Raw genomic sequence first — 25,671 nt, 5'->3', positions numbered from 1 at the left:
CATATATGCTGAAATGAATCGAAGGAGCTGAAAAGGAATTTGCATTTAAGTTAAAAAAAAGTTTACTCAATTGGTGGAAAGTTACGATTTGCAAACCAGTAGTAACATTTACATATAGAAGGGAAAACTTTAAGCTTCTTTTGCAGTTATGAATGCAAAACGTTACCCTATAGTCTTAACAACGCTGTTATATTAGCATAACAAAGTTAAATGACAGTTTACGTTGCTTGATTGAATTTGCAAGTTAACAAACTAACACCACAAAGGATCAAAAAATCGTCTAAAATGAAACTGAGGGATGTTTTAAATTTAGCACAAGTATTTCAACTAGACATATCAATGAGATAATCAATATAAGGGCATTTATTACATTTGTTTCATAGTATTCAGCGTTTTAATTAGGCAAACTTATCAAAAGATTTCCAGATCATTACTGTTATCAAGTTCAATTGCATCTTCTGGATCTAATGTTGGCTTCTCCATGTGAACTTCTTCTGTATCCTCAACAGAAGCCAAAGCATCATTTGTGTCACTAGCAAAAGTCTCTCGTGAAGCATCATCATCCACTTGCAGGTTCAGCTCCTTAATAGCCTGTTTCATCTTTTTCCCAATGATGTGTCGTCTCCTTTTTTTGGCTGCTTTTTTGCAATTATATTCTCTCTGATTTTCATCATAAAAGATTTCCTGTTAATTGAAAGCAAGAGTTTTTTTCTGACTCAGATACTTAATATGACTCCATTTTAAGTATTTTACCTATAAAAATGAATATTGGTAGATCATATATTTTCTGACAACGCTTTGAGAGTTTAACCTACAAATTAACAGAGGAATGCACAGGAGGACAAAGGCAGAGGAATGGAGCTGGAGGAGATTACAGAGTTAGGGAGGGGAATAATCATGAAGGGATTTAAACAGGAGGATAAGAATATATGTCATTATACGAGCATGGTTTAAGAGGCCCTCTAGTGGCCTTATCCAAGTGGCCATTCTACACATCAAAGCTTGGACAGCAAATGTCATTGTAATGACACATCTGACAGAATTACAAATGATATATGGCACAGAAACAGGCCATTTGGCCCAACCAGTCCATGCTGGCATTTATACTTAGTTGAGCCTCCTCCCATCTTTCCTCATCCACATCTACCATTGTAACTATCAATTCCCTTCTCCCTTATGTGCTTGCCTAGCTTATCCTTAAATGTATCAACACTATTCACTTCAGCTATTCTCTGTGGCAGATTGTTCCACATTCTCACCACCCTTTGGGTAAAGACATTTCTCCTGAATTCCCTCTTAGATTTCTTAGTGACTATCTTATATTGATGGCCTATTATCATGGAAAAATTCTCTCTCTATCTGCTCTATCAAATCCTTTCATAATTTTAAAACCCTCTATTAGGTTACCTCTCAGCCTTTATTTTTCAAGAGACACTGCCTGTCCATCCTTTCCTGATATTTATACCCACTAATTTCTGGTTTCATCCTTGTAAATCTTCTTTGCATCCTCTCCAGTGCCTCTATATCATTCTTATAATATGGCAGACAGAACTGCAGGCAATATTCCAAGTGTGGCCTAACCAAGGTTTGATACAGGTTTAGAATAAGTTTCTTTTTTCAATTATATTCCTCTAGGAATAAAGCCTAGAGTTAAATTTACTTTATTTATGGTCTTGCTAACCAATGGCACAATCTTTCGTGATTAGTTTATTTGCCCCGAGATCATATTGTTCCTCTACCCCACCTGGTCTTGCACCTTCCAAGGAATAACTGATCTTCCTATTCTTCCTACCAAAATGTACTACCTCATTATCTGTGAACTTCATTTGCCAAGTATTTGTCCATTATGCATGTTTATTAATGTTCTCCTGTAATGTGTTGCAATCTTCCATCAGTATTGATTACCCCCATCAATTTGGTGTCATCCACAAATTTAGAAATGGTAATTGTGATTCCAAAATCCAAATTGTTAAACTGTGAACAGACTGGTGCCAGAACTGACCCATGTGAAACACCACTTGCCACCTTCTGTCACTCTAGATAATTTCTCTTTACTCCCACACACTGCTTTATGTCTTGGCACCAGCTAGGAATCCATCCTGCCACTTGTTTGCTGAGTCCACATTCTCCGTCCTTATTCATTAGTCTATTATGGGGCACCTTATCAAAGGTCTTTTGAAAATCCACAAAAATTACATCTACATTATATCTACAGATAGATGGGAACATCACCGCCTAGAAGTTCCCCTCCAAGTCACTCACCAACTGACTTGGAAATATATTGCCGTTCCTTCACTGTCGCTGGGTCAAAATCCTAGAACTCCCTTCCTAACAGCACCGTGGGTGTACCTACACCACATGGGCTGCAGCGGTTCAAGAAGGCAGCTCACCACCACCTTTTCAAGGGCAACCAGGATGAGCAGTAAATGCTGGCCCAGCCAGCGAAGCCCACATCCCGTGAATGAATAAAAAAAACGCTATCATTGTCTACTCTGTTGCCTCCTCCAAAAATTCAATAAGGTAGGTTGAGTAAGATTTCCCTTTTGAAATCCTTCCTGACTATTCATTATTGCATTTTTCTTTTCTAGATGTTCTTCTATTCTCTCCTTTAATAAATCTTTATTAGTTTTCTTAACCAATGTTAAGCAGTTTTTATGCAAGGTCACAACCTTTCTCTCTCCACAGATGCTGCCATACCTGCTGAGTTTTTCCAGCCTTTTCTGTTTTATTCCAGATTTCCAGCATCCACAGTATTTTAACTTTAGGACCAACACTAAGCTGACCGGTCTGTAATTGCCTGGGGATGTTCTGTTCCCCTTCTTAAATATGAGAATTGCATTGGCTATGCACCAGTCATCTCACACTACACCTTTTGCCAACAAATTATGAAATTGTAGTAATAGCTCTGCTCTCTCTTCCCTAGATTCTTTTAAAATGTATGGATTCAATCTGTTCGGACCAGGGGTTTTATCCTGAGCTGGATTATTTTATTCAATATATCACCCTCTTTTAAAAAAATTTTAAAAATGCATTTATCTCATTACTCACCCTACCATTCAATGTCATGTCTACTTATTCTATCTCCCTGGCAAATACCGAAGCAAAATAATTATTTACTCTTTCCGCCATCTATCATTACCTGTGGTATTGGCCTGATTATCCCTTAATTGCCCTATTCTTATCACAGCCCTTTTTTTATTCATATGTCTGTAAAATATTTTACTATTGTTTTATATTCGTTGGTAATTTATTTTTTTAGTCCCTCTTTGCCTTGCAATTTTTTTTTGACTTCTCCTAATCTCTTCATATTCTCTCATATCTTGCATTCCTCTGCAGTCCTATGTAATTAACTTATGCCTCTTTCCTAAACCTCAGTTGTTCCCTTATGTTTTTATTCATCTATGGAGATTCACTGGTGTTTAGCTTGTTGTTTCCTTTTAGTGGAGTATATTTTTCCTGCACTCTGTTGAAACCCATGTTAAATGTTTCCCATTGTTGATCTATACTGTTGTTTTCCAATATTGTTACCCATTTATTTTCCCAGGTTTTATGCTCAGCCCCTCAAAATCAGCTTTTCTCCAATCTATTAACCTGTTTTTTCATACTATGTCCTTCTCTATCATCTTAAAGCATATTGTCACCGAGTTGTTCCTCTACTTTTACTTCTCTTATATGCTCTGGCTTATTCTCAATTCCTAGGTCCAATACCAAATCTTCCTTTATTAGGCTTTTTACATATTGGGTTATAAAGGTGTTCTGTTACACATTGTAGGAACTTATCCCTTTTACCTACATCTTCTGCCCCATTAATGTTAAGGTAGTTGAAGTCCATCATGATTAGACTGTTTTTTACTGAATTCCCTAATTTGTCTGCTTTTTCCTTCCTCTACCTCCCTTCCACTATTAGGTGTTACAACAGAACCGGTGTCTGTGGTACTTCTTTCTCAACCTCTCCTAAATCCCTGGTACCAGATCCCTAACAGTCATACCTTCCCTTCCCTGATCCTATGACTTCCTCCAGAATATGACTGTATTCTGGATAAACCTGTCCAGAAATTCCTCCTCTTTCCTTTTGTGTCAGAGTCTCTCCAACTCGCACTCCAGTTCAAATGACTCTGAACTGGAGAAATCCAAGGTGGAGCCATCTCCTAAAGACATGTTTGCTCTGGGCAGTCTCGCTGTCCACAAACTCCCACATTCGAGACAGGTAACCTGCTCTGCAAAATCTTAGACTAGCCTTATTTTATTTGTTTAATTAAAGTCTTTATTCAAGGGTTATTTGTTGCTATTTTAAGTAGTTTATCCAGTCAAGCTGTAAATTTGATATAGTACTTCTTTTTTGCTGGTCCTAATTACTATCCCTAGTTTAGAGGAAAAAATTCTTAAACCTCATCAACAAATCACCTACCTGCTCATATAATTAATGTCTTTAGCCTTCGGCTCTCAGGTTTCGCTGTCTCCTGCACCCTTTCTTGGACTGCTTTTTGTTTTGTATAATACCAGAACAGCATCTCTTCTCTCATTCACCAAATTCCCTAACTTAAGTACTCTGTAGAAGCATTACTCTGTTGAACTGGACTTTGTGCTACTTACATAATGTATCTGAGCCCTGCCTACACATTTAGCAAGCATTTCAATAAAATGATCAGCAGCAGGAACACCAGGATTTGTCCTCTCCATACCTTAGGAACTCTGAAGCAAAACATGGTGGTGAAATGACAGTGGGAACAAAGATTGGCTAACTTGAGGGATCAAACTTGGAAATTTCTGATCACTACAGATCATTAACAAAATGCACAATTGCTTCTTTTTACTCCAGCTCTAGTTCAAATAGCATTTTTGTTTCATTTACAACTGCCCTACTGCATCAATGCCAATGTCCGGTAAATTTTAAGCAAAAAAGTGCCCTTACCTAATAGTAGTATTTGATGATTAAATTCTTTACTCAAAAAATGTTTAAACTCTAACCTTTAGCTGGTCTTGGGTGATGCTTGGTGTATTCTTCAATAATTGCAAGTAAACTCCACCAGGTGTTCTTCTGCGACTGCCATCCTGAGTACAAGAAAATAAGATATTGAAGGACAGGTCTGTTTATGCAGAAAAATCTTCCGCATTCCTGTAAGTATGCCTATGCTTACTTACCACTAAGTCATCATCTCTCCCACTCTAGTTAGACTTAGATTTTTCTTTTTGCCTCTGTAAATCTGTCTCAGATATTTGCACTCTTTCTGTAACCTTTTCAATTCATCTCTTGTTACATGTATTTCTACTCCCTGGATATCCTCTCTCTCTGAGACCTGGAGTTCCAAGCCTTTGAGGTCACAGAAACAGTTCATCTCTCCCCAAGTACAAAGCCACAATGCACCAAAGCATTAGTGTTACATTAAAACTCTGTACAGAACACTTCAAGTAGGAGATCCCTCCCAGCTTGATACAAAGTACGATCTCCAAATCCCACTTTGACCGCCCTTGCTTTTTTTTAAAAACAAACTCTTCAGGAAATTGGAATGCCTTAGATAGCTTTGTGAATTGAGTGGCATCAGTCGCTCCAATAAGCAGTCCAAGGACCTTACTTTTATGGCAGCTGACTCAATGCCCTAAAATCTACTTGCAAGGTAGTGAAATAATGGAAACCTCACGACCTGAACCATGTACCAATATCTTCTGCATGTCTATTTCTTCAGTTTCTTCAATTTACTTTGTGCAATGCCACAAATCAGGTAGCAGAAAATACAACTATATAAATATATCCCAGCACCGTATAATTTACAATTCACTGTGTGTAATACCTTGGGAGGTCCGTTTGCAAAAAAAGTTTTTGTAAAGTTATCCTTGTTGAAAAGTTCCCTCAATATAACATGAAACAAGTTTTAACTCACGACTAAATAATTTTCTTATCTCATGCATTTAGCAGCTTACTCAAAAGAGACATTTTAAATTTATGATCAGTAATGTTTGAGGATATCCTTTATGTACAGTCAAGTATTAAGTTAAAGCTTAAATCAGCATAATGACAATAATAGTGTTCACTTTTGAACCTAACCAATGGATCATCGTTTTCAACAAGTTGGATAAAATCCCATCATTCATGCTCAGCTAATCTAAGTACTGTACTTCCCTCTCCATGACCATGTTGGCTCCTCGCTGGAGTAAGGTCCCTAGAGTACCAAATTCTGTGCAGTACCTTGCCCAATCAATCATTATTCAGGAGATTTGACAGTGTTGCCAGGTTATTTGATTGCAGAAGGCATCACAACCAAGCCCATTCCTCTCCTTAACCAGGTGTTCACACAGACACACAAGTCCAACAGCACCTAAGAAGGAAACACCAGCTACCTTCCCTCTTCCTAACCCAGGGGTGCAAAAGTCAATTATAACAATCCCATCATTAGCTCAGCCGAGATTAGCTAATTGAACAAAGACTGGGGATTGAGCCTGGGATTTTCCTGATGTATATAGCTCAGTTACTCAATGGACAAATTCGCAGAGTTATGCATTCATTCGAAAAACATTACTTACAACAATCATGAGTCCACCGCTCTGTTCTACTTCAGCTGTCTGAATCAGCAGTTCTATTGCTTTCTTCCTTCCAACAGTTTTCACAACCCTATGAATCAGGTCAGTTTTTGGTTCTCGGAGCCTGAATAATTGAATTTCAAATGTTAGTAAAGTTTTCTACAACATGTTATTTAATAACAGGTTTATATAGCTTCACCATTAGCAGCTAATTGTCACCAGCCACAACAAAGCCCCAACACCCAACCCCCGACATCCCCAAGCTGCATTATTTTGATTTAAGGCCAAGATATTCATTAAGTATATTTTTTAAAAATCATTTTCTATGGAAAAATGAACCCCAAGCCAGTGTATATAAGCTCAAGCAACTGAACTCACTTGAGATTTCAGTACATAATCTAGGCTAACACTTTGGTGTGGAACTAAGGGAGTGGTACACTGCTGGAGGCGTCATCTTTAAGATGAGAGATTACACCAAGACCCCATCTGCCCCTCAAGTGACTGTAAAAGATTCCACGGTTCCGTTAGAAGAACAGGCGATATCTCCATTATGTCTGGGACAATATTTATCACTCAATCAACATCCCTAAAATAGATTTTTTTTGGTAATTATCATATTGCTGTGGGAGCTTGACGTGTGCAAATTGGCTGCTACATTTCCTGCTTACAATATCGACTGCACTTCAAAAGTATTTCATTGGCTGTCAAACACTTTGGGATGTCCTGAGATCAAGAAAGGCGCTATATAAATTTAAATCTTTTTCTTTTAGTAATCTACATGGGTAGAGTTTTTGCTTGTGGCCACTCCACTTAATTAAACCCAGAGAACTTGACCGCAGGTCGTTTGAGGCTTGGGGATCTTCGCTAAGGCACTGGGATACGGTTTCATCTGGAGTTTAATATTATTATTTAAATTCCAAATAATGAGGCTGGTTGGTCAATCAGTGCCTAGTCTCAATATTGTCTTCCATAGGGAATTTAATCTGCCAGTTTGCTGCTGTTTGATATTTCATCTTGGGGCCAATTTGGTCCCTCCATCCCTGCCCCAAAATAAAAAACTGCTCACCTCTCCAACGCGAATAGGCACTAGGCTGATTTTACTTCATTGAAATCCATGTATATAACAAATTTAAAAGTACATCCCATGGCTGGAAAGCTTTTAAGATAGCAAACTTGTTTTACTTTTCAATTCAGAGAGATATAGTGTTGATTATTCAGAAGCAAAAAATTTGTTTTTTTTTTAAAGTGGTGGCAGGTTAGCCTCATGTTTCTCTCAGAGGGGAGTGAAGAGTGGTCTGCTCAATACTGGAGCTCATCTGATGAAACTTTTATGTTCCATCATTCAATTAGATCAAGACTGATATGTATCCTAACTCTAAACACTTGCCTTGGTAATAATACAGCTCTAGTTTATTTTGTTGTCATTCTGAATTGCATACAAAATCACATGCCACTATTCAAAGATGAGGGAGTCTTCCCAGTGTCCTGGTCAACATTTATCTCTCAACCAACATTGTCAAAACAGGCTATCTGGTCATTTGTTTCATTGCTGTTTGTGGGGCCTTGCGGTGCAAAATTTAGCTGCTGTGTTTCCTACATTACAACAGTGACTCCAGTTCAAAAAGTACTTCATTGGCTGTCAAATTCTTTGGGACATCCTGAGGTTGTGAAAGGTGCAATAAGTGCAACACTTTTTTTCATTATTTTACCCATGTGAAATATTAGGCTATTTTGCAGATTTTTCATTTCACATTTAGGCAGACTAAAAAGAAACTACACCATTGGTAAACGCTCTTAAAAGTGCTACAGTTGCAGCATTCAGGCAAAGCTAGAAAATTTCAGGTATGCAAACAGAATCATTGTCCATCACTACATCTGAATCTCCTTCATCCCCTTTGAACCAATATCTCCTTTCGTTACTCCGTGTCGTGTTTTGTTTCACTTTCTGTGAAGTGCCTTGTGACATTTTATTCCATTAAAGATGCTATATAAATATAAGCTATTGAGATAAGTAGCCTGATACATGGTGAATTTGAGTGTGCCTGCAGCAATATGTCCTAGAAGCAACAAGAGGCCTGCCTTGCCAGATTTAATAATGAGCAGGATTTAAGTAACAGCCTATTGGTGCATGAACATTTATCTAATAGCGGTCTTAATATGATTGTGTTTGACATAGTGGTTGAACAGGAGAAACACAATAGCTACTAAGATTCCTTATTTAGGTAAGGCTGACTTCAATGGGATAAGACAGAACTGTCCACAGTAAACTGGACAAATCTGTTAATGAGTAAAACAACAGAACGATAGAGGAAATTGTTCAAAAAATAATTTGTGATGCAGAGCCAGTTTATACCCTAAGGGGCGAGAGTTTATTTCCCAAAAGAAACAATTAAAAGAGGTGAGGTAGAGGTAAACAAAGAAAAGTAATACAAAAATTTTAAAAGTAGCACAAATAATGGGAAAGATATAAAGAATAGCAAAGGATGACAGAATAAAAGATTCTCAAAATGAGAGTATGAAAAGAAACTCACAAGGATATCAAAATCAACCATTTTCTTTTACAGTTATTAGGAAAAAGGTGATCAGGAGCAATGTGGACCTCGTGAGTAACTTATAATAGTGATATTATCAATGAAAATAAGGAAATTGTGGATATGCTGAACAATTACTGTGTTCAGTATTTAAGGTAGAGGAATAGGTCAGCTTGACAGATGCTCCAAGGAAACCAATATTGAATCAGGGACTTATCCAAATTAACATAAGCAAAATAACTAAGGAAAATAATGGCACTAAAGACTGACAAACCCGCAGGACCCCAGATGGCCTGCATCTCAGAATTTTCAAGTAGGTGATAACATTGCAGGGGCCTTAACTGTAATCTTCCAAAGCGCTCTCAATTTTAGAACCATTCCTTCAGATTGGAAAATTGCATATCACTCCACCATTTAAGAAAAGTAATTATAGGCCAGTTGGCTTGACATCTGTTGCTTTAGAATTGCTTGAATTTGTAATTGAGGATAGGCTTGGTGAAAGTTAGGACAAAGGCAGAGTTTTGGATGGGCTCAAATCTGCAGAGGGTAGAATGTGAGACATCAGCCAGGATTGCATTAGAATAGTCAAGTCTAGAGGTAAGAAAGGCAAGAATGAGGGTTTCTGCAGCAGATGAGCTGAGGCAGACATGAAGTCAGACAATATTATGGAGGTGGAAATAAGGCTGCCTTAGTGATGGCACAAATGTGGTCAGAAGCTCGACTTGGGGTCAAAGATGACACCAAGGTTGCGAACAGTCTGGTTTAGACTTAGACAGTTGCCAATGAGGGATGGAGCCGGTAGCTGGGGAACAAAGTTTGGATCGAGGACCGAAAACAATGGCTTCAATCTTCCCAATGTTTAATTGGAGGAAATTTCTACTCATCCAGTACTGGATGTCAGATTAGTAATTTAGCAACAGTGGAGTCAGAAGAATCTGTACTAATGCTAAAAAACAAAACACTCTTAAAAACTCTGCTTTTACTACATGCTTACCTAATCTCTTCATTTATATAATCTACCACTTCACAGCTGCTACCAGGAGGCCTATACACAACTCCCGCTATAGTTTTAATCCTTTTCCATTTTAGTTCTACCCATTAAGTCTCTATTGCCTGCTTCCATTTCATTATATCCTCTCTTACCACTGAAGTGAATTCATCCTTAATCAAGAAGACTACTCCTCCCCATGCCATTTTCCCTATCTTTCCTATAGTGGTTCTAACCTAGCATATTTTAGTTCTCAGTCCTGACCATCTTGCAGTCGTGTCTCAGTAAAGGCTATTATGGCATACCCTCCCAATTAAACTTGACTTCTAGTTACTCAGTTATTGACTTACAAGTATAATGGAGCCACTGTACTGCAAACTTGAGATGGTAACTGCTTGCAACAATGGTGCTGCATTACACTGAGCAGAAAAAACACATCATGTTCCAAGGCACAGAAGCATAGAATTCAGCGTCCAAATGCTGGTTAAGTTTGTTACTACTACCACCAAAGAGGCAAAGACTAGTTATCTCCTTAACAACTTGAAACAGTTTAAATTAAAAAAGGAGATTGAAAAGATTCAAAAGCAGTACATGTTGCCCAGAAACAAAGCTCTTGTGTACCATTTGTAGCTATAATGCAGTTGCGTTCAAAGCTGAAGAGGTGAGACACAATACCCTCAAGGTAGTCTCAAAAGGTGATTACAGCTTTAGAGGGATCAAGTACTCCCATGTTACGTTACAGTTTATGTTGATGTTAAGCCAAAACCAGTTAGTCTGTATTGATAAAGTCATAACTGCATTATGACATTCCCTGGAATGAGAGCATAAAAACATATACAACAGTAGGAAATCAGTGTATGTTGAGAGTGTTGTCACTATGGCAGAAGAGGCATGCAATCATTTTTGAATCATGTGGGGCAGGACGAAAATTAAAAGGACCATCACATGCCTCCCAACAGCTGACTCAAAAGCAGCAATATCATAAATGCCCAAGATCATATTTTTTTCAACCCAATTGCTGTACCATGGCACTGAGCTTGTGATTTTACTTATGGCTACTTGGAGACAGACACCTCTCACTTTGCCCATACTTTGACTCAAATCAAGGTATTGCTCAAAGAACAAAAAAAAGGAGAATGAACAGAATTGTAGTTTGAAGACCATTTCACAGCTCTGTGACACACTGAGTTGAGGCAAATTTGCTGAGGTTCACACATGAGGCTGATTCAAACTGCAGATGGCACATTATCACTACCGCTACAGCAAAATTTTCAACTCGTCATATTCTAGATAATCTGTATTTTACACAACTGTAAAGAACACATACTAACCTGTAAGCTATTTCATCTGAAATCTTATTTGGACTATCATCTTCTTTAATATCATATTTTCCCTTATAGTTCATTTCGAGCCTTTCCCCCAGCCTTTCCCTAACTGGCCTTTTGCGCTTAAGGTTGCTTTGATTACTCTCTTCCTGGCTTTTGCTTTTCTTTCCGTCCTGTACATATTCTTCTAATTCTGCTTCTAATTTATTCATTTCGTCGTCCTCCTCCTGACGTTGCTTTTCCATCATTTTCTTTGCCAGTACGTAATTGTAAGTCTCAGACTGCCGGGAATTCATGTCGATGCTGCCTTCCATTCCCAAAATCCCCAGCTCCGTTGCCACAGCATCTTGATTTTGCTCCTGCAACACACTGCCCCAAATATTGTTAATTTTGCGACCTTCTGCTTTGACAGAATTTCCAGTCCCCGTAAAACCATCACCAACTGGACCAAAAGGTATGACTGGAGATTTTAAAGGTAGATTGTTTCCACTGTGCGAACACTTCTGACGTTTCCTTCGCCACAAAAGTCTTTCCTCTTCATCAGAATCATGATCGCTGTCTTCACTCGAGTTGTCAGATGCTGTGGTTCGGTAACGACTGCTTAAATCAAATGCAGATGGATGAGCCTGTGTATCATTTTGTGCGTTAAAGGGTGTAGCAGAGAAGTTGGGGACAGCAGCTTGCTGATTCTATAAATGAAGTACAATACAGTTAATAAGTATGAACATCACAATCAGTTTAGTGAAAATAATTATTGCTTTGGAAAATAGTCAAGGAAGTGATCACTTGCTGTCGCACAACTTGACTTCCTATTGTTACTTACCCCTACCAACCACCGGAGTGTTCCAAATTTATTCTTTCACTTATAAATTCCTAAACCCATTAAAGATGCATTTTGCCGTTGAAACTTCCAACTCTTATTGTGCAATCTAGCTGCGATGTTCCCACAATCTGTGCAACATGCTTAATGAATATTTTTATTCACAGGTCTTTTCTTCAGTAATTGAAATTTCTATGTTTAAAGTAAAAATCTCAACAAACAAAAAACATTGATTTAGAAGATTACATTTCTCCCTTAAATTGTCTTTGTGGCTTTCAGCGCCATCCTTAAAATCTTAATATGAAGGTGTCAGTCTCTCAAAAGCCTGAGCTTGGACTTGATACTTTTGCCCAAAGCTGCAAACCCTGAAATGAATTTAGTTTGCAAAGTCTCAGCAACAAGTTGCATTTATTTAATCCCTTAAACAAAGTTAAAACATCCCAAGGCATTTCAATGAAAATTTGACACGAGCTGCAGAAGGAAAAATTGGTAGACACAGTTAAATGTGAGAGAAAGAGAGGAAAGTGATAGAGGTTTAGAGGCAAGATTCTAGGGCTAATAGGCAACAAAAGACACAGACAATGTTAGAGCAATTAAAATCAGGGACTCACAATAGGCCAGAATTGGAAGAGCTCAGATCTTGGAGGGTTATAGGGCTGCAACAGGCTACAGAAACAAGTTTGGGCAAGACCATGGAAGAATTTGAAAAGAAATATGAGGATTTTAAAAGTCAAGGTGTTGCCAGACCGGGAAACAAACTAGATCAATGAGCATGAATTGAAGGGAACTTCACAAGTTAGAATACTGGCAGAAGAGTTTCAGATGTACCCTGACAGCTCCACCACCTCCTCGACTCCTACACGGTCTCCAAATTGTCAGACTGTTTGTCCAACGTCCAATACCGGATGTTAGGGGGAAATTAAAAATGCCAGAAAAGAGAACACTAAGAATTTACTGAAGAACACTTCAAATCTCCAAGCAGCCATGGATGTTAAACCTATTGACAGCTGAGGGTAAGCAGATGGACATTGCACACAAAGGAGCTTTGAGTTTGTGTGATTTACACAGTTTCAAGAGATGAGCTAATGTCCAGTCACAGGCAGAACCATTCAAGTGGTGCAACGATGCGGTGAAGCCTTGAGAGCTGGACTGGAGATAAAGCATAACATAAAATTAGTTTAGGTATACTCCTCTCTCAGATAGGGACAGGGCAGATGGTTTAGCTTAGATATGGGAGGACATACAAAGACAAGAGAGGCCTTTTGATGAAACACAAGCAGTCTTGAGTTGAGAACATCAAGGTCTTTGCGTACGTGTTTTAATTTTGATTGGATAATATAATTATGTATACACCCTTTAGAATAATTGGTTAGCAAAATCACATGTTTATGTACTCAATAAGATAGTTTTAACATGGTACCTATGTGTAGGTTACCGATTGGATATATTCAAATGTATTGTGATAAGAAAAAGTACAAAAGTAATGAAATGTAATCAATCAGGGAGCTGGGTCTTCATTCTTAGCAATGATTGCGGCTCCCTTGCATATGCTTGAATAAAACCGGTAAAGGAAGCCTGAGTCTCTGTGGTCGTTATGTGGTTGGGGAATTGTAGTTTCTCCTCTTCAACGGGCCTATGTGATAGTTGCAGGATGGGAGGGAATACCTTCTTCACCGGACGAGTAGAAATTTCCAGCTAAATATTGAGAAGACTGAAGACATTGTCTTTGAAACCCCCCAGCCAACTCAGTTCTCTAGCCACCAAATCTATCCCGCCCCTTGCAATGGCCTGAGAATGAATCAAACTTCTAATAACCTTGATGCCGCATCTGACTATGAGATCAGTTTCCAACCACATATCCATGCCATCACAGAGTGCCTATTTCTACCTCTGTGACATCACCAGATTCGAACCCTGCCTCATCTGCTGCTGAAACCCTCATCCATGACTTTGTTACCTTTTGACTTGACTATTCAAATACCCTCCTGGTTGGCCTTCCACTTTCTGCACAGAGTAAACTGGAGGTCATCCAAAACCCCGCTAACAGTCCTAACATGCACAGAGTTCTTTTCAAACATCAACCCTGGACTCTTTGACCTGCACTGGCTCCTGATTAAGCAAAGCCTCAATTTTAAAATTCTTATCCTGGTTTTCAAATCCCTCTATAATCTCACCCTTCCCTATCTCTAATCTCCTCCAACGCCATAACCTTAAATTTCTGGTCTCTTGAGCAGCCCCAATTTTAATCACTCTACCACTGGCAATCATGCCTTCAGCTGTTGAGGTCCTAGCCTCTAGAATTCCCTTCTAAAGCCTCTCCACTTCCTTTAAAACACCACTGAAACCAACCTCTTTAGCCAAGCTTTTGACAATCTGCCCTAATATATTATGCAGCTCAGTGTCAGAAATACCTTAGGTCATTTTTACTAAATTAAGGGAGCTATATAAAAACAAGTTTTGTCGTTGGATGAGCTAAAGTTTATGAAGAGTGCAAGGTTTGAGGCCAGCTAGGAGAGCACTGGAATAGTCAAATCCAGAGGTAAGTAAGGTATCAACGAGAATTTCAATAGCAGAGAAACTGAGGCAGGGACCGAGCTGGGTGATATTGTGGAGGTGTAAACAGGTACTCTTTGTTGTAATGAAAATAATTCTTATAATGTTATTGCGATTTATTGTAAAGGCATGTAAATAGTGGGGTTTGGATTAGTGTGTGTGCGCGCGTGCGTGTGTGGGGGGGGGGGGGATTTAATTGAATTGCAGACAGTCAGTCCGGAGCTTTTGATTCATCAGAAGGGAAGCTAGGTTTGAAATGCTAAACACGTAAACTTGGTTGAAGTTTTAGAATGTGAGGTGTGAGGAATATTTGCATTTTTAGATAAACCAGAGTAGCAAATTTCAAAGAGATGATGAGATATACCTAGCCATATGAAGCTGTCATACAGTGTGTTTATTTTTCCCAAAGGTTACTTATAATGAGTACTCTGAAAAATTTATATTATGGAAAAAGTAAAGTTGCAAAGTCATATTGGAACAATGGAATTTACATTAAAAAGGGAGAAACATATATAAAGGAGATGAGCTTAAGTGTAAGGAGGAAGGCATTCCTAACACAAGTGTGAAAAGCCTCTACGCATCAGGCTTCTGTCTACAGGAACTGAAGCTAAGAAAACTTACTGTGAATATCAATTTCCAGGGCATTTTGTACTTTGCCTGGGTCTGTTGAAATCTATTTTGTTTTACTGTTGCCTTAACAGAGGTAACTGGGAGTCAGATTAATTACGGGTGCTAGGAGTTATCATAGTGGTAATTTGTAAATCTATGTATGTGCTTAAAATATTTTCTTTTATTAATAAATGAGTGATTTAGCTTTGTAGAAAACCTCCAAGACTTGGTGGACTTATTACTACTGAATTCAAGGCACGCATCTCAAAATAAAATATAAATTGCAAAAAACAGTTTTGGCAGCTGTTTCAAGTTTCCCTCTGGGGTTTGAGCAGCTCAGCATTTACCATTCGCTGTGCCATAACAAAAGTGGGGATCTTTGCAAGATATATTTGAAATTCCTTGCTTGGTTTGGGGTTGGTAAATCTTAAGGTTACAAGCACAAGAAGCACTGAATTCAGGAGTGGGTGTGAGGTTTTTTTTAAAGTGGTGAGACTTCAATATGGCTTTGGCAGTTGCTAAGATTTGCCTGGGAATTGAAGTTATAACTTTGCTCAGTTTACAAGAGGCAAATAAAGCTAAGTTAATGGAATTGGCGGATAAGTTACAATTAGGGTTACCTGCAGGGGTAAAGAAATCAGACATAACTGAAGGTATGGCACAGCATTTGAAATTGGAAGGAATACCCAAGAGACAAAGTTCTCCAAGGGGTGGGTCGTTGGAATGGGCTCAAATTCAGTTGGAACTAGAGGCAGCAAAAAACAGGAAAGGAAATGAGCATTCCAAAGGGAACAGGTAGAAAGGCAGGAGAGAGAAAGAAAACAGGAAAGGGAATTAGAAATGGCAAGGTTAGAAAAGGACGAAAGAGAAAGAGAGAAAGAGAATTCCAGCTTAAAATGCTGGCAGTTAAAAGAGACACCATAAGTTGCTGAAGGACCTATTTCCAGATCAGAACCCAGTGGGGAGATGCTTAACATTGTATAAGCTCTTCCAAAGTTTGAAGAAAAGGATATTTAAGCATTCTTTATTTCATTTGAGAAGATAGTTAAACAGATGAAATGGCCAAAGGAAAACTGGACATTGTTGTTACAATCCAGGTTGGTGGGTAGAGCACGAGGTATATGCTTCACTGTCAGAAGAAACGTCAGTGAACTATGATGTGGTAAGAAAGGCTATTTTGTGTGCATACGAGTTGGTTCCTGAAGCATACAGGCAGAAATTTAGGAATATGAGAAATCAGCCTGGGCAAACTTATATTGGGTTTGAGAGAGTAAAACAAAGTAATTTTGAACGGTGAATACATGCATTAAAGATAGAGATGACATATGCAACTCTTAGGGAAGTAATTCTTTTGGAAGAATTTAAAGATTCAATTCCTCCGGTAGTAAGAACTCACGTGGAGGAAGAGGGTTGAAACAGTAAAGCAAGCAGCAGAGATAGCTGATGATGATGAGTCAGTTCATAGGGTTAAATGTTTCTTTTTGTCACCCTTTTAAATCAGAGAAGGATAAAAAATGGGAAAGTGAAAGGAAGGTGGGTAGTTAGGGAAGAGGATTAGGTGGAAATTCCAAGAGTTTTTTCAGAATAAAAAGGAAGGTGCTGAGGGTAGAAGTGACACTCGAAAATTGAGGCGTCTGCATTGTAATGAAGCTGGATACATGAAGTCAGTGTGTTGGAAAGTACATGGAAAATCTGTCGGGATTACTGGGGTGCAGAAAAGTTTTGGAAGTAAAAGTACTATGGGTTCTGAGGTTCAGGCACAGGAAAAACCAGTGGTTTGTGCACAGGTTAAACAGGAAGAATCAGTGAAAGGTAAAGTGGGAATGTGTTCATAATTTACCAAAGGGAGTTCTGAGGAGCAGGTTGAAGAAATGTTGAAAGGTTTTGCATCTAAAGGGAAAATCCTTCCATCTGTACAGGGTGGAGTCGGTAAAGATGTCAAAATTTTAAGAGGCACAGAAGTTAATCGTTAATGTTGTGGAATAGTGACATTTGTTGTTCAGAGGAAGTAATGCAGGAACAGGTGATAATAAGTGGGGCTCATGGGGATGCTAAACCTATTCCATTGTGCAAGGTAAATTTAAAGAGTAAGCGGAAAACAGGTGATGTGATTGTTGGGGTAGTGGAAAAATTGCCCATTGCAGGGGTTCAATTTATTTTAGGTCATGATATAGCTGGGTCATAGATGTGGGTGATGCCTAAGGTAGTTGAGCAGCCTGTAGAGATATCTTCAACAGAAGTTTTGCAGAGAGACGACCCTGGATTGTTTCCAGATTGTGTAATAACAAGACCACAGGCTCACAGGTTGAAATAGGAACAGGAAGTTAAAAGGCAGGGAGAAGGTGTGGAAGTCCAATTAGCTGACGCTGTTTATGATAAGATTATTCAGGAAGAAAGAATGGAGGATAATGCAACTGAGGCGTTTAGCTCAAGGCAGTTGGTGGAGCTACAGAAAAAGGATATGCAAATAAGACAATTACGTCAAACAGCTTAATCAGAATCAGAGGCAGAATGTATTCCAGAATGTTATTACCTTAAGGGTAAAATTTTAATAAGAAAATGACGGCCTTATGTTTCAGCAAATGAAAGCTGGAGGGAAATGCATCAGATTGTTATACCATTTGGATTTAGAAATGAGATTCTAAGATCATGAAATTCCAATGGGGGGGACGTTTAGGAATTAGAAAGACGCAGGCGAAAATACAAAAACATTTTTATTGGCTTAGATTACACAGAGATGTAGTCAAATTCTGTAGAACATGTCACAAATGTCAGGTGATAGGGAAACCACAACCAGTGATTAAGCCAACACCTTTAATTCCAATCTTTGAAGAGCCTTTCACTAGGGTCATGATTGTGTAGAAGCCCTCCCTAATACTAAAAGTGGAAATCAGTACTTACTGACAATAATGGATGTGTCTACAAGGTTTCCTGAAACAACATCTTTGAGAAATATTACAACAAAGAGAATTGTGGAGGAGTTCACTATTTTTTTAAAAATAAGATATGGTTTACCAAAAGAAATACAAATCAGGTCAGGGTTCAAATTTCATGTCACAGCTGTTTAAGGAATTAATGAACAGTTTAGGGATAAAACAGTTTAAGTCAACAGCTTACCATCCTGAGTCACAAGGGGCTTTGGAAAGATGGCATCAAACTTTAAATACTATGATGAGGGCGTAAAGTCAGGACTATCCACAGGATTGAGATAGGGGAAATCCATTCTTGGTATTTGCTATTAGGGCTACTCCTAATGCATCAACTGGTTTTAGTCCTTTTGAACTATCTATGCTCATAAGACAAGGCGACCACTGAAACTGATTCATGAGAAATTGGTGGGTCAAAATTCAGAAACTACCTCCTGGATTATGTATCAAACTTCAGAAAAAGATTGGACAGGGCATGTGAGTTAGCTATGGAACATTTAAAGATATCACAGCAAGTGATGAAAGTTGAAGGCAGACAGGAAAGCTGCAGCTAGTAGTTTTGTTGCTGGGGAAAAAGTGCTCGTTCTGTTACTAGTACTGGGTGACTTGTTAAAGGCAAGGTTTAGTGGGCCTTACAGGATTAAAAAGAAGTGGAGTGAAGTAAATTATTTAATAAATACTCCAGTTAGAAGAAAGAAGCAGAGGGTGTGTCATGTAAATGTACTTAAAAAGTACTTTGACAGGGAAGAGGATCAAAAGGTGGTATTAGTGGTGGTAGAAAAGGAGAAAGAGGTAGAAATGCAGGGTTCTGAAATTGATTTTCCTCTAATCAAATTAGATAATGAGGGTTACCTGAAAGTTAAAATGTAATATTTAAATGTATTGAGTTACCTTGAGGTACTCACAGACAAGTGATTTGGAGAAGCTATTGCAGTCACACAAAGCTCTTTGTGGGAATAAGCTTGGGAGGACAAATTTAGCTACACCTGATGTACACATAGAAGTTCCATCTTCGATAAGGCAACATCCTTATAGATTAAATCTGGCAAATTTATCACAAGTACAGAAAGAAATTGAATTCATGCTTCAAAATGATATCATTTGAGTCTAGTTGCAGTAACTGGAGTTCGCCTATTGCGATGTTACCGAAACCGGATGGAACACAAGGAGTGTGCGTGAACTATCGAAAGGCAAATGTGGTGACAAAAGCTGATTCATATCCTATACCACGGTTGGAAGATTGCATTCAGAAAGTGAGACAATCAAAATTTATCACAAAGATTGACTTTCTTAGAGGATATTGGCAAGTACTGTTATTGGAGAGAGCAAAGGAGATATCAGCTTTTGTGAGGCCAGATGGACTATATCAGTTTAAAGTCATGCCATTTGCTATGGAACGCACCTGCAACATTTCAAAGACTGACAAACAAAGTAATTGCAGGACTGAGCAATTGTGCTGTTTATATTGACAACTTGATAGTTTTCAGTCAAACGTGGGAGCATTTACAACATCTGGAGGAATTACAAAGGAGCTAACTTTGGAACGAACTTGGCTAGAAATGAATTTACAAAAGTGCAAGTTACATATCTAGGCCATACCATTAGACATGATAAAGTTGGATCCGAGAGATATGACAGTCAAAGCTATCGTGGATTTCCCATGCCTACAACAAAACAAGAAGTATTGAGATTTCTGGGCATGGTGGATTTTACTGGAAATTTGTACCAAATTTTAGCAGTGTTGTTGCTCCATTGACTGAACTATTAAAAAAGAACAAGTTTCAATGGACACAGGAGTGTCAGAAGACATTTGACAGTTTGAAAATTGTATTGACTACACCACCAGTTTTGGCAATACCCAATTTTGCCAAGCAATTTAAATTGGCCGTTGACGCAAGTGATATAAGCGTTGGGGCCGAACTGTTACAAGATGACGACACTGGAATTGAGAAACCAATAGTGTACTTTCACGGAAGTTGAACATACAATAGAACAGATAGTCGACAATTGAAAAGGAAACTCTGTCTGGTGTTAGCATTGCTGCATTTTGAGATTTATATTGCAAACAATTTGTCAGAAACAATTGATTACACAGGCCACAATCCTTTAAAGTTTGTGGACAAATTTCGAGACAGAAGTGCAAGGCTATTCAGATGGAGTTTAATGTTGCAACCATTTAATCTACAGATTATATATGTGGCTGGATGAGAAAATCTAATTGTAGATGCATTGTCAAGAGTTTTAAGCTGAAAGGGAAAATTGGACATTTAAAAACCTGGACACTGAATGGGAATGATTTCTGTTGATACAAAAGATTTGTATATATATTATGTTAATGCATACATCTGGTAATGTAATAGTGTGAGTATATAGATAACTATAGGAGGTAGTATAAGGTGGGTTAAGAAAAGGAAGACATCTTTTGAAATTATGATGGTTCATTTTCCAGTTTGGGCGGGCGGGCGGGGGGGGGGGGGGGGCATGAAAATATAATAATTTTCATAATATTGTGATTTATTGTAAAGGTAGGTTAATAGTGGGGTTTGGATTAGTTTCTCTGTATGTGGATATGTGTGTGTGGCGGGGGTGGGGGGGGGGGGGAGAGTGGATTTAATTGAATTGTAAACATTTAGTCTGGAGCCTTAGAGTTATCAGGAGGGAAGCTAAGTTTGAAATGCTAAATACGTAAACATGGTTGAAGTTTTAGAATGTGAGGTGCGAGGAACATTTGCATTTTTAGATAAACCAGAGTAGTGAATTTGAAAGAGATGATGAGATAATATACCTAGCCATATGAAGTGAAGTCATACAGTGTGTTTATTTTTCTCAAAGGTTACTTTTGAGTACTCGGAACGATTTGTATGATGGAAAAAGTAAAGTTGCAAAGACATATTGGAACAATGAAATTTACATTAAAAAGGGATAAACGTATATAAAGGAGATGAGGTTACGTGTAAGGAGGAAGAAATTCTAAGGTCCAACAGTGTGAAAAACCACTATGCATCAGCTGTTGTCTACAGGAACCAAAGCTAAGAAAACTTACTGTGAATATCATTGTCCAGGGTATTGTGTGCTTTGCCTGGGTCTGTTGAAATCTATTATTTTACTGTTGCCTTAACAGAGGTGTAACAGGGAGTCAGATTAATTAGGGGAGCTAGGAGTTATCATAGTGGTAATTTGTAAATTTATGTATGTGCTTAAAACCTTTTCTTTTATTAATAAATGAATATTTTAGTTTTGTAGAAAACCTCCAAGACTCGGAGAACTTATCACTACTGAATTCAAGGCACGCATCTCAAAATAAAATACAAATTGCAAAAAACAGTTGTGGCAGCTGTTTCAAGTTTCCCTCTGGGATTTGAGCAGCTCAGCATTTATCATCCGCTGTGCCATAACATTGCGAAGTAGAGGATATGGAGATGGAAGCTGAGCTCAGGATCAAATAGAACACCAAGGTTGCAAACAATCTTGTTCAGCCCCAGACAGTGGCCAGGGACCTAAGACAGTGGCTTTGGTCTTTCCAATATTTAATTTCTGCTCATCTGATGACCCGAAAGTCTGACAAAGATTAAAAGTGATTTATGAAAGGTGATGAAACAGTGTTACATGTTACAGGCGGTATTTAAAAGGCTAATCAATGATACAGAAGAGCAACTGAGAAATCCAACATGGTGGGAGCAAGTGTGGGACTGGGGGCTGAATATAGATATACATCCCTGGATAAGAATAATCTCTCTTATACTCGTCGCAGTGCAGCTAGTGTTAGCATTGGCATGGGGAATTGCAGCATGTCGCACCTGTAAGAAGAAAGCCCTTAGACATAGGACAAAAATAATGTTAAAGGAGTATCAACGGCTGCTGGGACAGGACACAATATTAATGTAGCAGGGTCTCAGCCTCCTGTCTGATAGCCTTGAGCCACATTCAGTCAGCCCCCGTTAACAGTTTGCATAGGACAAACATACATTCTTTGCTATCTCCGAAAGACAATGCTTAGTCTCTGCACTGCAGTTACTGTACAAGTACACAATTATCAGCCCACCGGGGTGTCATTGTGCTGTGGCCTTTGTCTAACTAATACCATTAAGTTGTAACTGATAGTAAAAGATATATAAAATCCGCTCATTTGAACCTCGGTGGAGAAGCGCTTGGATTGCCCAGCGTTTGCTCCCTGCATGCGTAATAAAGGAATCAATTGAATATTGCATCTGGACTACGAGTGTTGAAATTTTGTACCAGAGTATTTCTCGGGCCTTTCACATGTATCCTGCATTACAACAGTGGCTACACTTCAAAAGTACTTCATTGGCTGTAAAGTGCTTTGATACACCTCGTGGTCATGAAGAACACTATATAAGTGCAAGTTTTTTTTTCCTTTTCAAGCTTGAAACATGCAGAAGTTATTACTGCAGGAGAGAATGTGCAAGGTTACAGGGATAAGGCAGGAGAGTGGGGCTAGGTGGAATGCTCTTTTATAGAACCAGTGCAGACTTGTTGGGTCAAATGACCACCTTCTGCTCAGTAAAGATACTGTGATTGCCCTTATTTTGCAACTTGAAACCACAGTCACACTACAGGAGGCTGAAAGGTTCAAGGAATACTCTGGTACAAAATTTCAACACTCGGAGTCCAGGTGCAATACTCAAGTGGTTCCTTTATTACACATGCGGGGAGCAAACGCTGGGCAATCCAGGCGCTTCTCCACCGAGGTTCAAATGAGCAGAGTTTATATATTTTTTACTATCAGTTACAACTTAATGGTGTTAGTTAGACAAAGGCCACAGCACAATGACACCCCGGTGGGCTGATAATTGTGTACTTGTACAGTAATTGCAGTCCGGAGACTAAGCATTGTCTTTTGGAGATAGCAAAGAATGTATGTTTGTCCTATGCAAACTGTTAACGGGGGCTGACTGGATGTGGCTCAAGGCTATCAGATGGTGTTAAATGGCATTCCCCATTTCTTGATCGAGTCATCCCGTGTCCCCGCCCGTGTGTCTCCCATTTCCTAAATGCAAATTTACAGCTGAGCCCTTTGTACAAGTTTTTAGCTTTTATGTAAGGCTGTGATTGTGACAAAAACAAAAATACCTGGAAAAACTCAGCAGGTCTGACAGCATCTGTGGAGAGGAATACAGTTAACGTTTCGAGTCCGTATGACTCTTCAACAGAACTAAGGAAAAATAGAAAAATAGGGATTGTCTGTGTATGCTTTGGCACCCTAGCTGCTGGTCCTGGCTGGCACTTTAAAATAAATCCAAATTTTCTGCATCTTCAAGGCCATTCAAGAGTTCATGGGCTCAGGCAGCTGAACAAAGGTCCTTGACCCGAAACGTTAACATTGTTTCTCTCTCCACAGATCTATATCAGACCTACTGAATATTACCAGCATTTTCCGATCTTATTTATCATTGAAGACTGGTAATGGTGGGCCGATTAAAATTGGGAGGTGCTCAAGAGGCTCGAGTTGGAGGACACCTGAGATCTTAGAGCTGCAGAAGGTTATGCAGATGGAGAGGGGCGAGGCTACAAAGGGATCTGAAAAACAAGGATGGGAATTTTAAAACTGAAGCTTCGCTGGACTCGGAGCGAGGGCAAGGGTGATGGCAGTGCGGGACCGGGTATCAGTAAGAATACGGACTGCAGAGGGCCTCGATCACAGATCCGACAATGCAGCACTCCCTCAGGACTGCACTACACGTGGGCTGAAAGGGAAAGGAGAAAGGAACCGGCTGCAAAATCAATCAGATCCCATTATCAATCATCCACTGAAGGAGAGGGGATAGCATTTTTGAAAAAAAGTTTATTCATCATGTTTGGACTGTATTTTCATTCAGTCATTTCTCAGTAAAACAGAAGCAGTAATTTCAGCCTCTCTAACACTGGATTGAGGATGGGGACAGGACCGTTTTGCTCCAATAAACCTTCAAACAACCAGCAGCCGCAACGTGAGCGGCCGGTCTGTGTCTCTCACCTCCCCCGCCCCAACCCCAGCTCAAGACACTCTCCCCGCTCCTAACCCCACCTTCATTACCTGTGGCTCGGCGCCCGTTGTCATCTCGGAATCCGACTCGGAGTCCAGAACCTCTCCGTCTTCCAACGGAGCCGCCATCGCTGGAGCAAATCCTCCTCCCGGAAACAAACAGCGGTGCTTCCGGCTCACTGGCCCGCCTGCCCTTACCTGCCCATACCTGCTCTGAGCACAGGCGGCGCTGTTAGCCATAATCCACAAAGCATCTCTCTACCCATTGGAGAGAAACAATTGGTAAATCCCTTGATAAATGGCTGTAGCAAACAGGCTGGATCAATGGGGGCGGTTGTAATTGCTGCAGGGTCATCAAACATGAACCATCACACGTCTCCCTTTTAGGACACTGCTAATATAATAAGAGATGCCAAAATCATAAAGTCCTACCAAGAAAAACAAAGGAATACCATTCCAACTAAATCAAAATGTTGTTATTGATATCTGCAAGACACACAATACCTGTGCCCACGCACAGAAGGCATCAAGAGCACCTGTGGAGACGGCACGCTTCCTCCTCCTGGGCCATCTGGGCATGGTCAAGAACATGGAACAGAGGCATACAGCCAGAGCCAATTCAATTTCTCCCTCAACAGCAACAACATACCCCCAACTACCCCACCCCCCTCCCACCAACCAATAGGTCCTACCAGATCTACAAATTACTGTGTTAGCCAGGCCTGGAAGTATGCCTGTGGGAAGATCCTCCAACATGCGCAACCTACTGTGCACATGGCAGCCAAAGATTAAGAGAGTGGAAATAAAAACAAAAAACTGCGGATGCTGGAAATCCAAAACAAAAACAGAAATACCTGGAAAAACTCAGCAGGTCTGGCAGCATCGGCGGAGAAGAACAAAGTTGACGTTTCGAGTCCTCATGACCCTTCAACAGAACTAAGTAAAAACAGGAGAGGGGTGAAATATTTCACCCCTCTTATATTACACCCCTCTCCTATTTTTACTTAGTTCTGTTGAAGGGTCATGAGGACTCGAAACGTCAACTTTGTTCTTCTCTGCCGATGCTGCCAGACCTGCTGAGTTTTTCCCGGTATTTCTGATTAAGAGAGTGGAGTTAAACTGTAACCAAAAGTTGAAAAGCAGCCCAGGAAACTAAGGAAATAGATTGGGGAAGATTGGTGAAAAGCCTGGTCAAAGTACAAGTTTAAGGGGGGTTTTAAAGGTTAAGGACTTGAAGGAATGAATTCCAGAGAGTAAATGCAAGGCAGCTGAAAGTTATGCCACCATTGGTGGGGCAAAGATGGGGAGTGCAATAGAGGGACAGAATTTGGAAGAAGAAATAGGGCTGGAGGAAACTGTAACAAGAGAGTGAGACAAGATCATGAAATTAATTATAGATGTGGATCGAATTTTAATTCG

General features: G+C 39.4%; 1 protein-coding gene across 1 annotated transcript; it reads right to left on the bottom strand.

Annotated features, from left to right (window-relative positions):
• Positions 1-38: 38 nt before the first annotated feature.
• Positions 39-24,403, bottom strand: phax (phosphorylated adaptor for RNA export). The gene is made up of 5 exons (XM_078566954.1): positions 24,304-24,403; positions 11,367-12,049; positions 6,520-6,640; positions 4,969-5,052; positions 39-684 (listed from the first exon to the last, which is right to left on the bottom strand). Exons 1-5 carry the CDS (start codon positions 24,379-24,381, stop codon positions 412-414), a joined length of 1,239 nt encoding a protein of 412 aa, XP_078423080.1. The 5' UTR covers positions 24,382-24,403; the 3' UTR covers positions 39-411.
• Between the last annotated feature and the right edge of the window lie 1,268 nt (positions 24,404-25,671).

This window comes from Cetorhinus maximus, chromosome 2, assembly GCF_964194155.1.
Source record: "Cetorhinus maximus chromosome 2, sCetMax3.hap1.1, whole genome shotgun sequence".
In the NCBI taxonomy this organism is placed as follows: Eukaryota; Metazoa; Chordata; class Chondrichthyes; order Lamniformes; family Cetorhinidae; genus Cetorhinus; species Cetorhinus maximus.
Note: the sequence above shows the minus strand (reverse complement) of the source record. Positions and strands in the feature narration are given on the sequence as shown.

What these genes read in the sequence shown, in the direction of transcription:
- phax (XM_078566954.1), bottom strand. Translation starts at nt 24,381, where the DNA reads ATGGCGGCTCCGTTGGAAGACGGAGAGGTTCTGGACTCCGAGTCGGAT. An exon ending in CAACGGGCGCCGAGCCACAG is followed by an intron (nt 12,050 to 24,303) that starts GTAATGAAGGTG and finishes CTTCATTTATAG; the next exon opens with AATCAGCAAGCTGCTGTCCC. An exon ending in TCAGATGAAATAGCTTACAG is followed by an intron (nt 6,641 to 11,366) that starts GTTAGTATGTGT and finishes TCAATTATTCAG; the next exon opens with GCTCCGAGAACCAAAAACTG.